Raw genomic sequence first — 12,744 nt, forward strand, 5'->3', positions numbered from 1 at the left:
CATTTTTATCGTCCTCCACATGTTAGCTATTATTATTCTCTCAGTCTAAGCGTGAAACATCATTTCAGCGATGGAGAGCATGTGAGCACAAGGGCAGAAGTGGGCTTCGCGGCTGGATGACAGAATCATAATGAATTATCCTCGTGAAACGCTCCGCAAGCTACTTTCGTAACTTTGTTGGCATTTACCAAGCAAGAGCAGGAGGCGGGCAACCCTGGAAAGCTGATCCCACCCACCCTCCTACGTCCACACTCCTCGGCACCTCCCTCAAGAGATTCCAGCGCCGGTCCCCAGAGGGCGCTGCAGCCCTGCCGCCGAGCCCGGCCCGGCGCGCGTCCTCGCGGTCCATTCCGCGCGAGCGCGCCGCCCAGGTGTGGAGGCTAAGGACTGCGCCGCCGCGAAAGGGCTCCTCAGCCGGCGGGGCGAGGCGGAGCCAGAGAGGCCGGGGCGGGGCGAGACGGGGCGGGACGGGGCGGGCGGCCGCGGGGCCGGGGCCAGACTAAGGCCAGAGGCGGGACCAGCCGCCGCCGTCTCCGTCTCGGTGTCCCGTCCCCCACAGCGCCAGGCAGCTGCCGCGGGAGAAGCGGAAACTGCCGGGTGTGCCGCGCCGACCGAGAGCGCGCCGAGGAGCAACGGGGCGGCCTCTGTCCGGCCCAGACCCGCCGAGCGAAGCCCAGCGCCCCCTCCCCGCAGCCCACAGACCCGCGCCCCGCCCCGGCCCCGCCCGACCTCGCTGAGCGCCCCCGGACCGGCCCCCGCGGCCCCAACGCTCTCACCTGAGCCAGTCGGCGACCACCTGAGTCCGTAAGCCGGCGCCATGGCGGAGCAGGAGAGCCTGGAGTTCGGCAAGGCGGACTTCGTGCTGATGGACACTGTCTCCATGCCCGAGTTTATGGCCAACCTACGACTCAGGTGAGGGCGGAGCTGCCGTGAGCAGTGGCGCGAGCCTTCGCTTTCCCGAGAGGGGGCGCCCCCGCGGTGCGGCTGGGTGCTGGGGCGCGGCGAACCCGAGGGCTGGAGTGCGAGCGGAATGGGGTATCCCGGGCTCTTTCCCGAGAAAGGGCGTCCGGGGCGCGGCCGCATTTGGTGTAAGGGGCGTGCCGAGCTTGAGGGGTGCGCCTTCCTGAGATGGGGTGCTGACGGGACTCGAGGATGGTGCGGAGGAGGTGTAAGGGGTGTGCGGGGTTGGAGTTAGCGCTCGGGGCAGAGCTGGCTAGTGCGCTACCCCAGGTAAATGATGTGGGCGGGCCGGGTTGACCTAATGGAAACAAAAGTAAAGGAAAATAACTTCAGGAAGGATCGTGGCGGCCCCGAAGTTCTGGGAAGACTGGAGGGTTATTTAGCAGAGAGGCTAGGGTCTCGTCCCGGTTCCACACTTGCTGCTTTTCTTTTTCTCTTCCTTCTTCTCCCCCTCCCCCCACGGCCTGGCGTGGTTCCATCACGTCACTCAGGATGCTTTGGAGCGATCCCTGAGCTGTCTGTTCCAGAACACTGGCTATTTTTTAGTTACTCTCTAAACGTAATTAGACATGTTTCCAGACATCGAAGAGACTGCTCGGCTTGCCAGTGCCAAGATAAACTGTCTGAATTTGACAAGGCATTCATGGTTTCAGTTTTTTCAAGGAGTTATGGATGGAGCCCTTGTGTTATTGACATCCTTGAAAACACAGTTACAACTTAATGCCCCCAAATAGGCTTCCAGAGACAAATATATTGTAGAAAGTGTTCTACATGTGATTAGTTATCTTTTGATAGAGTAATATGTAATCAGAGCTTTAAGGTAGTTAAAAAAAAACACCAGTAAATAGAGTTGCAAAATAACTAAGCTTTGGTGTGTGTGTTTCCTGAAAGTTCTAGCCCCATTTCTGGTTAGGTTTATAGCTAAATATCACACCATACACTTATAAAGTGAAAATCATAATCTAGGTTTGAGTGCTTAACTAACCTCACTTCTCAGCATTAATTATCCCTGCTGGCCTCAATTTAAATTTTTTAAAAAAATTTTATTTATTTATCTATTTATTTATGTATTTACTTAGAGAGGGGAAAGGAGGGAGAAAGAAAAGAAGAGAAACAACAATTGGTTGCCTCTCCCTCACCCCCAACCAGAGAGACCTGGCCCACCACCCAGGCAAGTGCCCTGACTGGGAATTGAACCCACAACCTTTGGGTCTGCAGGCTGGTGCTCAATCCACTTAGCCACACCAGCCAGGGCTTTACATTTTAACCCTTTTAAATCTTTGCTATTGCAAACCCTGTAGAGTCTTCATCTGTTCTTGGCCAGATTTCCTTGTGTTCTGGAGAATATACCAGGGGCACAGAACTGATTTTCTACACCAGCCTATTACAGACACCTCAGTCAGCATGTGTGAGTTTCTTCATCTGTAAAATAATGAGGAACTTCAGGATTTTTCAGCGCTTATATATAGTCTCCTTTGATTTTACATATCATTGGTTACAGAGTGTCTAAGTGTGAGGTTTGAATCTGAAGAACAATTTTTAATGTGAGCCAAACTTAACTCCCATGCACATAGAAGAGAACTTGGCAGTTTAATTTGATATTGTGTGAGATGCTGTATAAGTAGGGTGGGAAGAGTCAGAGAACTATAAGATGGGCTCCTTACCTCTCAAAGAGGGATCATGTCAGTGAAGACAGGGAGAAAGGTGGAAATTTCTATTGTTTAAATAATAGGCAAAGAAAACAATGGAAGAGTTAGAAAAGCTAATTAAGCTTTGTAGAGCTTAGGTGATTCTCTGCCAAGCAGTTGTACAGGTTCATTGTTCTGGAAGTTTATAAGAGGGAGAGATGCTTTAGGCTGGCTTAGAACACTGTGTTGAGGAGAAAAGTTGAGTTACAAAGAGTCGGTAGGATTTGTCAAGGTGGAGAACATTCCAGGTGGGTAAAGTGGCATGAGCAGAGAGGTGTGGAGGTGTGAAAGCCTGCTCTGGGTGATAACGAATAAATTATCTGGAGGGGAAGGAGTTGTGGGAGGAATCACCAGTTCTCATTAGCACAACCCTTGGCTAATGCCCAGGTTTCTAGATCTACCTTTACACCCAGTTACCAAGTCAGTCAAGATTCTGGGTGTTCAGATGTGCATGTGTGTGTCTCCTCTGTGTGAGTACTTGACAGCTCTTAGAATTTGTTACAATTCTAATTGTACAGATTCAATGATTACACGTGACTGACTTCTAAGTTGGGAGTAATCTGTTCCCAGTATCTGTAAACACAATCCCAGCGAAGGATAGCAGTGCCCTGTCCTCCTCTCCCGCTGTAAACCCTGAAGACCCAGGTGGAAAGCAGTCCTCTCTTTGATAGTCTGAATTTCTGGTCACCCTGAGACCCCTGCAGACTTTTTCAGTGTTAGGCTGCTTGAGCTGTCGTGACCCTGGGACACGTGGTTTACTTTCCAGAAAGCCACTGCAGGAGTCTTCATCTCCTGGAACACGGGTGGTGGGGCTGTACCATGTGCATGTTTATGGTTGCATCTAGGCAAAATTTGAGTATATTCCATCTCTCAGTAATAGGTGTGCATGTACCTGGCTTCCCCAAGCTAAGGCATCCCCTTCCCGTCTGGAATGTCCTGTCCTTTGCTCTCCACCTGGCTCTTCCACAAGGTCCTCTTTTGCATTTATGGTCTGTGGCATACAGTTAGGCACTTAAGGCTACAGTTGTTTCAGGGATCATCTAATCTTGATTTTAATTTTTCTGACAGCAGCACCCAGCCTAATGGGGGGCACATAGTACATTCCAATGATAACCTTTTTTATAGGAAAAAAAGGAATGCCTCACTTCTCACTTTGTAGCTTTTATGATTGTCCAGTTAGAATTATCTTATTATGCTGCTACGCTGGCCTTCTTTTTTTGATTGGAACTAAAGCTTGATTTTTAGATATCTGCTACAATTGATACATTTTTCGCCTTCCTGTTCTTAAAAATTGACTTAGGTACATGTCTATGCTTGTGAGTCTGGGTAAGGCAAGATTAAAGGGGAGATGTGGATTATTAGTGCGAGGTAGTACCTATAAGAAGGAGCTTCAGTTTTTATTTCTTACCTTTATGTCCACAACTGCTAGATTCTTGAGGGCTGCTGCCTTTCCCTCCCAGAAGTCTCTTGCTAGAGGAGATTTGTTCTGTGGTTTGACTCTTGCTGGAGGTGGAGTTGTAGGTGCTGGTGGTTTTGGCTGTGGTGGTCAGCTCCTCCATTTTCAAGCGTCTGCGCGCAGGGGTAAGATTCCTGCACCGGCACCTCCTACCTTCACCGTCAGGCCTGGTTCCTGCTAATAACTCTAATGACTACTTGAAACCCTGACCGTGGCCTCCCCACCACATTCTCTTTCCCTCGTAGCCCTTCCTTTTTGGACCTGAAGCCCCGTGGTTCCTTTTGTCCTTTCTGAGGCCATTCCTGTACACTCCAGTGTTTCCAGTATTCGCAGCAGCTTTGCACCCTGTCTTCCATCAAAGCGAGAGTCCTGCCAGGGTGAGCCAGGTGGAATGTTTGGTCCTCACTGTGCTCCCCACTCCTCACCCAGCGATCCATGTGAAAGGAGGAATGCAGGCCACTGCTCTGGAGTGGACTTAAGCTGAGGACAGCATGCCTGGGAGCCGTGCCTTTCATTTCGTAGGACAAAGAAATACACCGTAGGCTTCCAGGAGTCCAGTTTTCTAACTTTGTTGCTGGTACTTTCTGTTCTAAGAATAAGGGATCAGCTCGGGCTTATATCTTGGCTCCTTAGAAATGTAATTTTTTCCTGCCTTCTTTTCTTACCAGCTTTTCTCTTCCATAAAAGCAGTCATTTAAAGCACTTTGTTTGCCAAAGCTACAGGCAGCTTCTCACTTTTAGCCAAACACAATTATATCTTTTATACCTTTGGCATATATATATATATATATATATATATATATATATATATTTATATANTTTGCATTTTGGGCCTCTACCCCCCCCCCCCCCAGATGCCAGTAGCACCACCCCCTCCCATTTATTCAGTCAGAATGTCTCCATGTACTGCTGAAGACCCCTTGAGGGAGGGGAGAAATGGTCCCCATTTGAGAACCCATTCAAGAACCATGGGCCCAGGCTCTTCTCACTTTCTTGGAATGTTCTCCCCCATCTCTACCTGCGCTCCCTGCCTGTCACACTCTTACTCATTCTCTGAGAGGTCAAGTCAGGGTTGATTATACTCTTACTTGCCATCCCAGGATACATGGACACTTGGTCACACTGTTAGAGAGAATTTGTCATACTGTATTGTTATTATCTGCACGTCTGCCTCTCCACCAAATTGTCTTCAAAGACAGAGAGCCTGTCCAAAAGTGGACCCACGTTTCATGGTCCCTGGAAACTCATGACAGCGGAGGAGGTGGGACCATCTTTTAAAAAGACACAGAAATGATGAATGCAATATTAGGTGCTGGGCTTTGGAAGGGAACAAAGCAAGTGGCTGTGATGCACACGCATCCCTGGTCTCTCTGTGTTTTCTGTCATGCTGCAGAATTTCACACCTCTGTTCGCCCTCTGTGTTTGCTCCATCTTAAAGAGAGTTACTACCGAAGCAGTCACATACTGGCTGGTGGTTCTTCAACCAATGGAATCCTTAATTTTAAAAAACACAGTCTTCAATAAGTACAAAGTATTGTATTTATTGTATTTTAATACAGCTCAACTATGTGAGGGCAGGAGGAGTGAGTTGTAGAGTTTTCAGAAAGGCCGTGAATGGGCACACACATGCTCAGCACACCACTTCTGTCCTCTTTCTCTGCGTCTCTTGCATCACTTGGAAAAATTTGATGGGATGAAGGATTCCTCCTGCTTGCCAGGGGCAAAACCTTGGATACTCTGGGTGGTCTTCAGGCAAGTATAAATCTGCGATTGGTTCAGAGTCCTAGTTAGAAGAAACTCTAGTTAGATTTATAGGAGAGGTGAATGGCACACTAAATCTTTCTGGCTTCCATGTGGAATTCTTTGGCAACCACTTTTAGAGGCCTTCGGAAAAGGACAGTTTGCTCCGTGCCTGTTTTGCACATTGGCTTCGTATTGGGACAGAAATGAGAATTTGGGTTTTGGAGCTGCCATTTGGAGTGAATCACCCTGCCGTCCTGTTTCCTTTCCTGCCACTCCGTGACAGATTTCCAAGGCTATTTTTATTCAGGGTCATTTGTTGACCCTGGAGACTTCTGCTGGATTTAGCTCCCAAATAGAGCCAGATGTGGGTGGAATCAAGTCCTCAGAAGTTGCTACTGGTGCGTTTCACTGCATATTGCTGTGGGGTTCTATTTCTACATTAAAGAGACGAGCTTTGGGTTTTTGCTTAACTTGGAGACAAAAAGGGTGACTCTGGTGTAGAAATGTGTTTCTTTAGTGACCCTTGGTTACATTGTTTGCACTGTGAATTACCTGACTGTGGGGATCTGTTTGTTGACATTCTCACCTGAGTCTGAGCCATCTCAGCAACAAGGACCCTCTCCCAAGCAAGGACTGGCCCCAGTCGAAGATAGTTCTCTGGCATCCGTCACCGTCAACGTGTTGCTGTTGGGACCAGATCGGATCATTGTGTCATTGCGCAACCGCTGCTGAGTCCATCTACTGGGAAACTGCTGTCAGTGGTGGCACCAGCACTACTGGGTAGATGAGCTGTTGACGAGCCTCACTGACAAGCCTATGAAAATGTCAGCTATGGCCATAAATGGGTTCAGAGGGTAAGAGCATTTTAAAATGTACACTATAGGCCTCTCTCTCTTTTTGTCTATTACATTCCTTGGTTGAGATGACAGTTTTATTTCCTGTGGGAAGCAGGCTTGTTTCAGTTCAATTGCTATATAATTAATGGTTAGATCTCTTAATAGAACAGTTTTCGAAAGTGTTTGTTTTGGGCATTTATGGGAAGAAGAGAAGGGAGAGCATGCTTGTAATGGAGCAGTGGAAAGAACACAGTCTTTGAGACCTCACTGACCAAGTTCGAATCCCAGCTTCACTTTGACTTGTGTTAGCATTGAGACGTAGGGTAAGTTAACTTGCCTAAGCCTCAGTTTCCTTATACTATATAAAATGATTGTTTTTCAGGGTTATGGGATGAAATCACATGATGTGTGAAAAGTACCTTGTCAGTGTTGGTACATAATTCCTGACCAACTAATGATAACTGTCTTTCTGAATCTTTCCCAAACGGCCTCACTTCCTTGCCCTGACCCTGTAGCTGCTGAAGATTTATTTTCCCTTCTTCCTTCCTCATGAAGGCAGATTTATTTGCTTTGGTTTGTTTGGGAGGCAAGGATGAAAAATATCCTAGAAGGGATTGGGCTTACCTTGTGGAAAGAGCAAGATCATTGCAGACAGACAGATGGGACCTTACCCTGTTTCTGTCCACTCCCTACCACCTATGTGGTGTTGGACAAGCTAGTTTGCCTCCTTGAGCCTCTGTTTCCTCCTCTGTAAAATGATGTATTATTGTGAGGATTAAATTATAGCACCTGTAAAACACCCGACGTGGTACTGGTAACAGAGCTGAAACTCAGTCAGTCGCTGTCGGTCTCTCTCTCCTCAGTCCTCCGGCGCAGCCCTGTGGACCAAACATCTTGGCTGTTCCAGTTTCTCTCCATAACTATCACCCTATACACATGCTCATAATCCTCCCCACCGGGACAACCCAGTTTAATTTCTGAAAATTGTTTTCAACAATTTGGAAAAGGATATCTGTAGTTCACATTAAAAAACTTCCAACATATTTTATTCTGCATGTAACTCTTCTCTACTTTCGTGAAGGTTGGCAATGTTAGTGCCTGAAAACCCCAGGCACTGTAGCTGGGTGATGAACTTAAAAGTGTAAAGTCTTTTGGTTTGCTTGTAAAAAGGAAAATGGAAATTTTTGTTTGTAAAAAGGAAAATGGTAAACAAAAAGGAACTCCTTTTTACCTAAAAAGGAACATGGAAATTTTCTTGTGCCTAATTGGTAAAGTAGGAGTGCTCTACTTTTTGGAAATAGACCATTATTAAGGAAAGGTCTTGTTCTGACAAGTGATTTCATTTGATGGAGAAGGGATTCAGGTGCACCAGGTGGTCCTTCTTGATACTTTGCCACCTTCCAGTCTCCCCAGTCTCTCCAGTCTCCGGGCTCACCCTTGAAGATACCCCAGGTTATGTTTCCAGGCATCCCTGCTCGTGGGGCACAAGTTATTGTCATGGCTGAATAAGATCTCCTTCATTCCCCTGCCCCCCATTTTGTCTCCTTGATGTACAGTATAGAAGTGAGTTTCACCTTAGTAAGATTAAAGCATTAACTCTAGTAAACCTATTGAGTTGGCCAAAAGTGCTTTTGGGTTTTTTTTAAATTAAAATGAAAGTCACAGAAAGTCACATGATCGCAGTTCGATTCCCAGTCAGGGCACATGCCTGGGTTGCAGGCCAGTTCCCAGCAGGGAATGCACAAGAGGCAACCATACATTGATATTTCTCTCCTTCTCTCCTTCCCTTCCCCTCTAAAGATAAGTAAATTTAAAAATCTGTAAAAAAATTAATAAATAATAAAAGTCACATTTTTCATTTTCACCAATAACTTTATTAATTTGAATATTTTGATTATGTCAACTGTTGGCTTCTAGTGGGTAGAGTCCAGGGATGCTGTTAAACATCTTCCAGTACACGAGACAGCCCCACAGCAAAGAATTTGGCTAAAATGTCAGTAGTACCAAGAAACTTCGCAAACCACTTGGGACACATTTGATCAGTCACAGCACCTTCTCCATACACTGCATATTTTTGCATTTCAGTTGTGTTTTTACCTTTCTTGAAATAATTAAACATAGTACACAGAAAATGTATATTTTCTTCCATCTTCAGTGTTAAAATGGCTGCACAAAAATTCACCAATTTTGCTAAGTTGTTTTTTAAATGCACCCTGATATGACAGCTGTCACAATACGATCTAACAAAATTGTTTTGATTGAAGTTAAAGACAGCTAAGCACTACTAGAGCCATCGTATGGAAAAAAACAAATGAACTTTTTGACCAACCCAGTATTTTGCTTTAATAAGATTGTTTATTGCTGACCATAGCTTTTTTCCAAAAGAGTCACAAGCCAGTTCAGGATTCTAAAACAAACAAACAAACAAAAACTAATGGGGTAAATGGAAAAAGGTACATCAAGGCACAAGCACAGCTCTGCCTTTGTTCCTCCTCTCCAGGTACCTCCCACAGTCACAGACCTAAGACTGGGGGGGGAAATTACCACTTTTGTGTATATTCAGGGGTCACATAAGTGATAGAAGCAAATGAATTAGTTAACAAACGGCTTCATCTAAAACAATGAAGCAGATAGTTTTACCCCCTCTGCCCACAAAGTCTGCTTTGAGTTATGTGTACAGTGGAGAGTCATCTGTAGTGGGGTCAGGGTGCTCCTGACGGCTCTATCTCAAACCACTGCTCTGTGTTCAGTATCAGGTGGAGAAAAATTTTACAGTCCATTAAAAAAAAAGTCAAACTCCATTTAAAAAAAGTCAAACTCTATTAAAAACCTTCCACTTATTTTGGGTAACCCCAAATTGGTGGTTTCAGTTTGGCTTTTACAGACATCATGATGATTTTAAGTTTAGTGTAAGAAGAGTCCTCAATAATGATGTTGAGTTAGCCTGATCTGCCATTGCAGCCTGTGTTCCCTTAACTGAGAATATTTTATCCAAAAAAACTCCTAAAAAACCAACCCTGAAAACTGACTAATCTCTAGAGTAGTTTACATATCAGTAAGTAAGCTGTGAAGAGTTTCTCACCACATTCAGCCTGTCCTGCCAAGTTCACAGTTGTGTCCTCCCTCCAGTCCCCAGGTCCCGAGGGCAAGGACTAAGCCTTGCTTATCTCTGAGGCTTGTTTCCAGGCATTAAGGACAGAATGTTTTCACCTCTACCAATGAATAAATAGATAAATGCACGATATTTCTGCCTTTATGATTCCTGCCTGAACTATGTACTTACTGTACTTTATGTATGTATTTTATATCATTATATACTTTGATTTTTCTGTTGTAACTCCAGTCTTTGGGAAGATAGTAATGGTAAAACTGCCATTACTCTTTAAAAAAAAAACAACTAAAATATATTTGGGGTCTTTGTGAAATGGTGGACATTTTATTTTCTTTCAAAGACATGTAGAACTCAGACACTTGATGCCTAATATCATACAAGGGGGAGACCATACTTCAGTGGTACTGTAACCTCCTCTGTCTTCTGTTGTTTCTTATTTTAGCAAGTTCACTTCATTTTCACCAGCATCGTGATGCTTTTGTGTAGCTTTGTAGTCTCGGTCGAAATCGTCTAAAGGACATGCTTTTATACAGCAAATCCAGTGACTAAGCTTATTTAGATGTGTGCTGTTTTTTTTAAAAAATTGTGTTTATTCTGTGGTGTCCCAGGCCATGGAGGTACCCAGGGGCACCCTTGAGTTCTAGGTGGGAGTGGAGTAGGCTGCAGGCCCCCTGCTGTGGGCAGCTTTCCACTGAGCATCTGTGCTTCTACCAGTTGGTGTTTCAGGGACTTTTTGTTTCAGGAAAAAACGCCATCACAGTGAAAAAAAAAAACAGTTTGAAAACCACTGGTCTAGGTGATTGTTATCCAGATGGCTTTTACCCTGATCAACACGCACATACACTCCCACACACACAGAAGTGTCCCCGACTGAAGTGATTTGGAGCACTGCCAGCCTAAAATAATGACCAAAGGGATTATTTCCGATGTCCAAACTTCCACATGGCTCTGCTACATACCATGTGGCTCAAACAGTTTATTTCAGTTTTCTGAGCCTCTGTTGCCCCATCTTAAAATGGTACTGGTCCCTACATTACAAGGTTATTTCATTAAATCAGATGATAGGCAGGTCATTGCTCTTAACACATCAGGGGCACTCATTTTTGGTCCTGAAACAGAATATGAAAAATATGACCTGATTTCTTTTCTTAATGACTTAGATCATCATGACCACAGTTTTCAACAATTGTTTCCATGCCTTTGATGAGATGTGTGTAATGTTTTGTCTGAATTGATCCAAACAATTTAATGTTGTAGAGCATATGGGTAACTTTCTACTGTCTCTTTGAGTGTTCCTCCCAGTGAATGCTCTCTCCCCTCCTAATTTACAAATCTGAGCTGTCCCAGGATGAGCTCACAGAAGAGAGTGTGAAGAAGGAGTTGATGTGTCTGACGAAGATGGGGGGTTGTCTTGGGTGTCTCTCAGTCGTCGGACAGGAGTTTTGAGATGTGTTTTTTTATCTTCCCTGCTCAAAGGTATTTTTCAATTGCTTTGACATGTTTGGGTAGAAAGGCATGTAGGCCAAGGCTGAGTTCTGATTAGGTAAGGTGCTACTCAAAAACCTATTGCTGCCCTTGGCATTTGAATTATTCGTGTGGTCAGAACACACCAAAGCATGCTGAGTGCATTTTTCCGCACCGTGTGCCCTTTATGATTGTTTGCCGATTTGCGGTGGGTAGCTGCTTTGGGCAGAAGCTATTACTCTTTGTTTGCATCCCTGCCTCTTAGGTTCCTCTTTTGTCTGAAATCTTTGCTGAAATGGAGCCTCTTCTTTAACTTCTTGATTTATCTTAGGCTGAGGGTTCTCCAATCTGGCTTTGTATCAGAACTACCCAGCTTTAAAATTGTACAGATTCCCTGGCCTCTACCACTGGCCCTTCTGATTTATTAAGCCTTGTTATGCCCAGGTGAGCCTCATATGCAGCCAGGCCGGGAACCACCATCACTCCATGGTTGTGTTCTGTTAAAGCCAAATGGGGTGTGACTGTAATGTGGGCTGACTGCTATATTAACGAATATATCATAACTTACCCAAATAGTCAGTGTTCTTAGTTCTGTTTTGATTATTAAATCAATAGTTTAATTATTTGATAGTCACTTTATTCTGCATCATTACAACACGTTTTCTGTTCTTTCACCCTTTGGTTATAGCTGTGCACTTTTAGCATACTTTATATTATTTCTGTCACCAGCTTTCTCCATGCAAAAAGTATCATCATCCTTGTTAATACTTTAATATATTTCCTTATAAGCTTTTTACATATCTAACTATATATGTTTTAAAATTTGGGATCTCCCTGCTTATGCAGTGTGTAATTTTGTATACAGTTTTCTGCTGTAACAGAGTTCTTCCGTGTCATTAAGCTGCCTTTGAAAATATGATGGCAACCATGCCTTCCTTCTTTTCTAAGTGTGCAGAGACGACCCAGACGGACGGAGCTTCTGCTCCTGGGGAGCTGATGGACCAGCTGCTGAGACATAAAAACTGGTAAACAACAGGAGAATGATTACAAGTGATAACAAGTGTGTAAAGGGAAAGAGCAGGGTTCCTCATTGGAGACATGGCAGTGGTGTGTGTGCATGCCACAGAGAAGGCGTTTTATGAGGAAGTTGGCTTTAAGTACAACCAGAAAGATAAGGAATCTGGTGGCAGGGGAGGAAGTGGGGGAATCAGAGAGGATAGGGTGGTGCGGGCCAGGCAGAATCAGGAGAGAGGGAGGAAGGAGGAACAGACAGACAGACAGACAGTTGGATGGATGCCTGGTGTGTTTCAGAAACTGGAGAGCATCCAGTGAGGCTGAAGTCTCTGGGCAGAGTGGGGACAGGTGATGACGGAGCACTAGTCAGGGACAAATGTGGGAGGGTCTTGGAAAATGAAGGATTCAGACTTTAAGTACACTGGCAAGTGACTGAAGGACTTTACACATCACCCATTTTGCCATCGCTTC

At 45.0% G+C, this 12,744-nt stretch overlaps 1 protein-coding gene across 2 annotated transcripts in view; it reads left to right on the top strand.

The window, feature by feature from the left end:
• Positions 1 to 484: 484 nt before the first annotated feature.
• The window catches only part of MYO1D (myosin ID), a 327,535-nt gene continuing 315,275 nt past the window's right edge, over positions 485 to 12,744 (top strand). Inside the window, exon 1 of one of the 2 annotated variants that reach the window (XM_037070300.1) lies at positions 485 to 912. In XM_037070300.1, coding sequence (XP_036926195.1) covers positions 818 to 912 — 95 coding nt within the window. In that variant the 5' untranslated portion in view covers positions 485 to 817. The remainder of the gene's footprint in view (positions 913 to 12,744) is intronic. The other variant, XM_037070299.1, reaches the window with a different exon arrangement.

The sequence above is a fragment of the Sturnira hondurensis genome, unplaced genomic scaffold, assembly GCF_014824575.4.
Source record: "Sturnira hondurensis isolate 20B ecotype Veracruz unplaced genomic scaffold, ASM1482457v3 Scaffold0018728, whole genome shotgun sequence".
NCBI classification, from domain to species: domain Eukaryota; kingdom Metazoa; phylum Chordata; class Mammalia; order Chiroptera; family Phyllostomidae; genus Sturnira; species Sturnira hondurensis.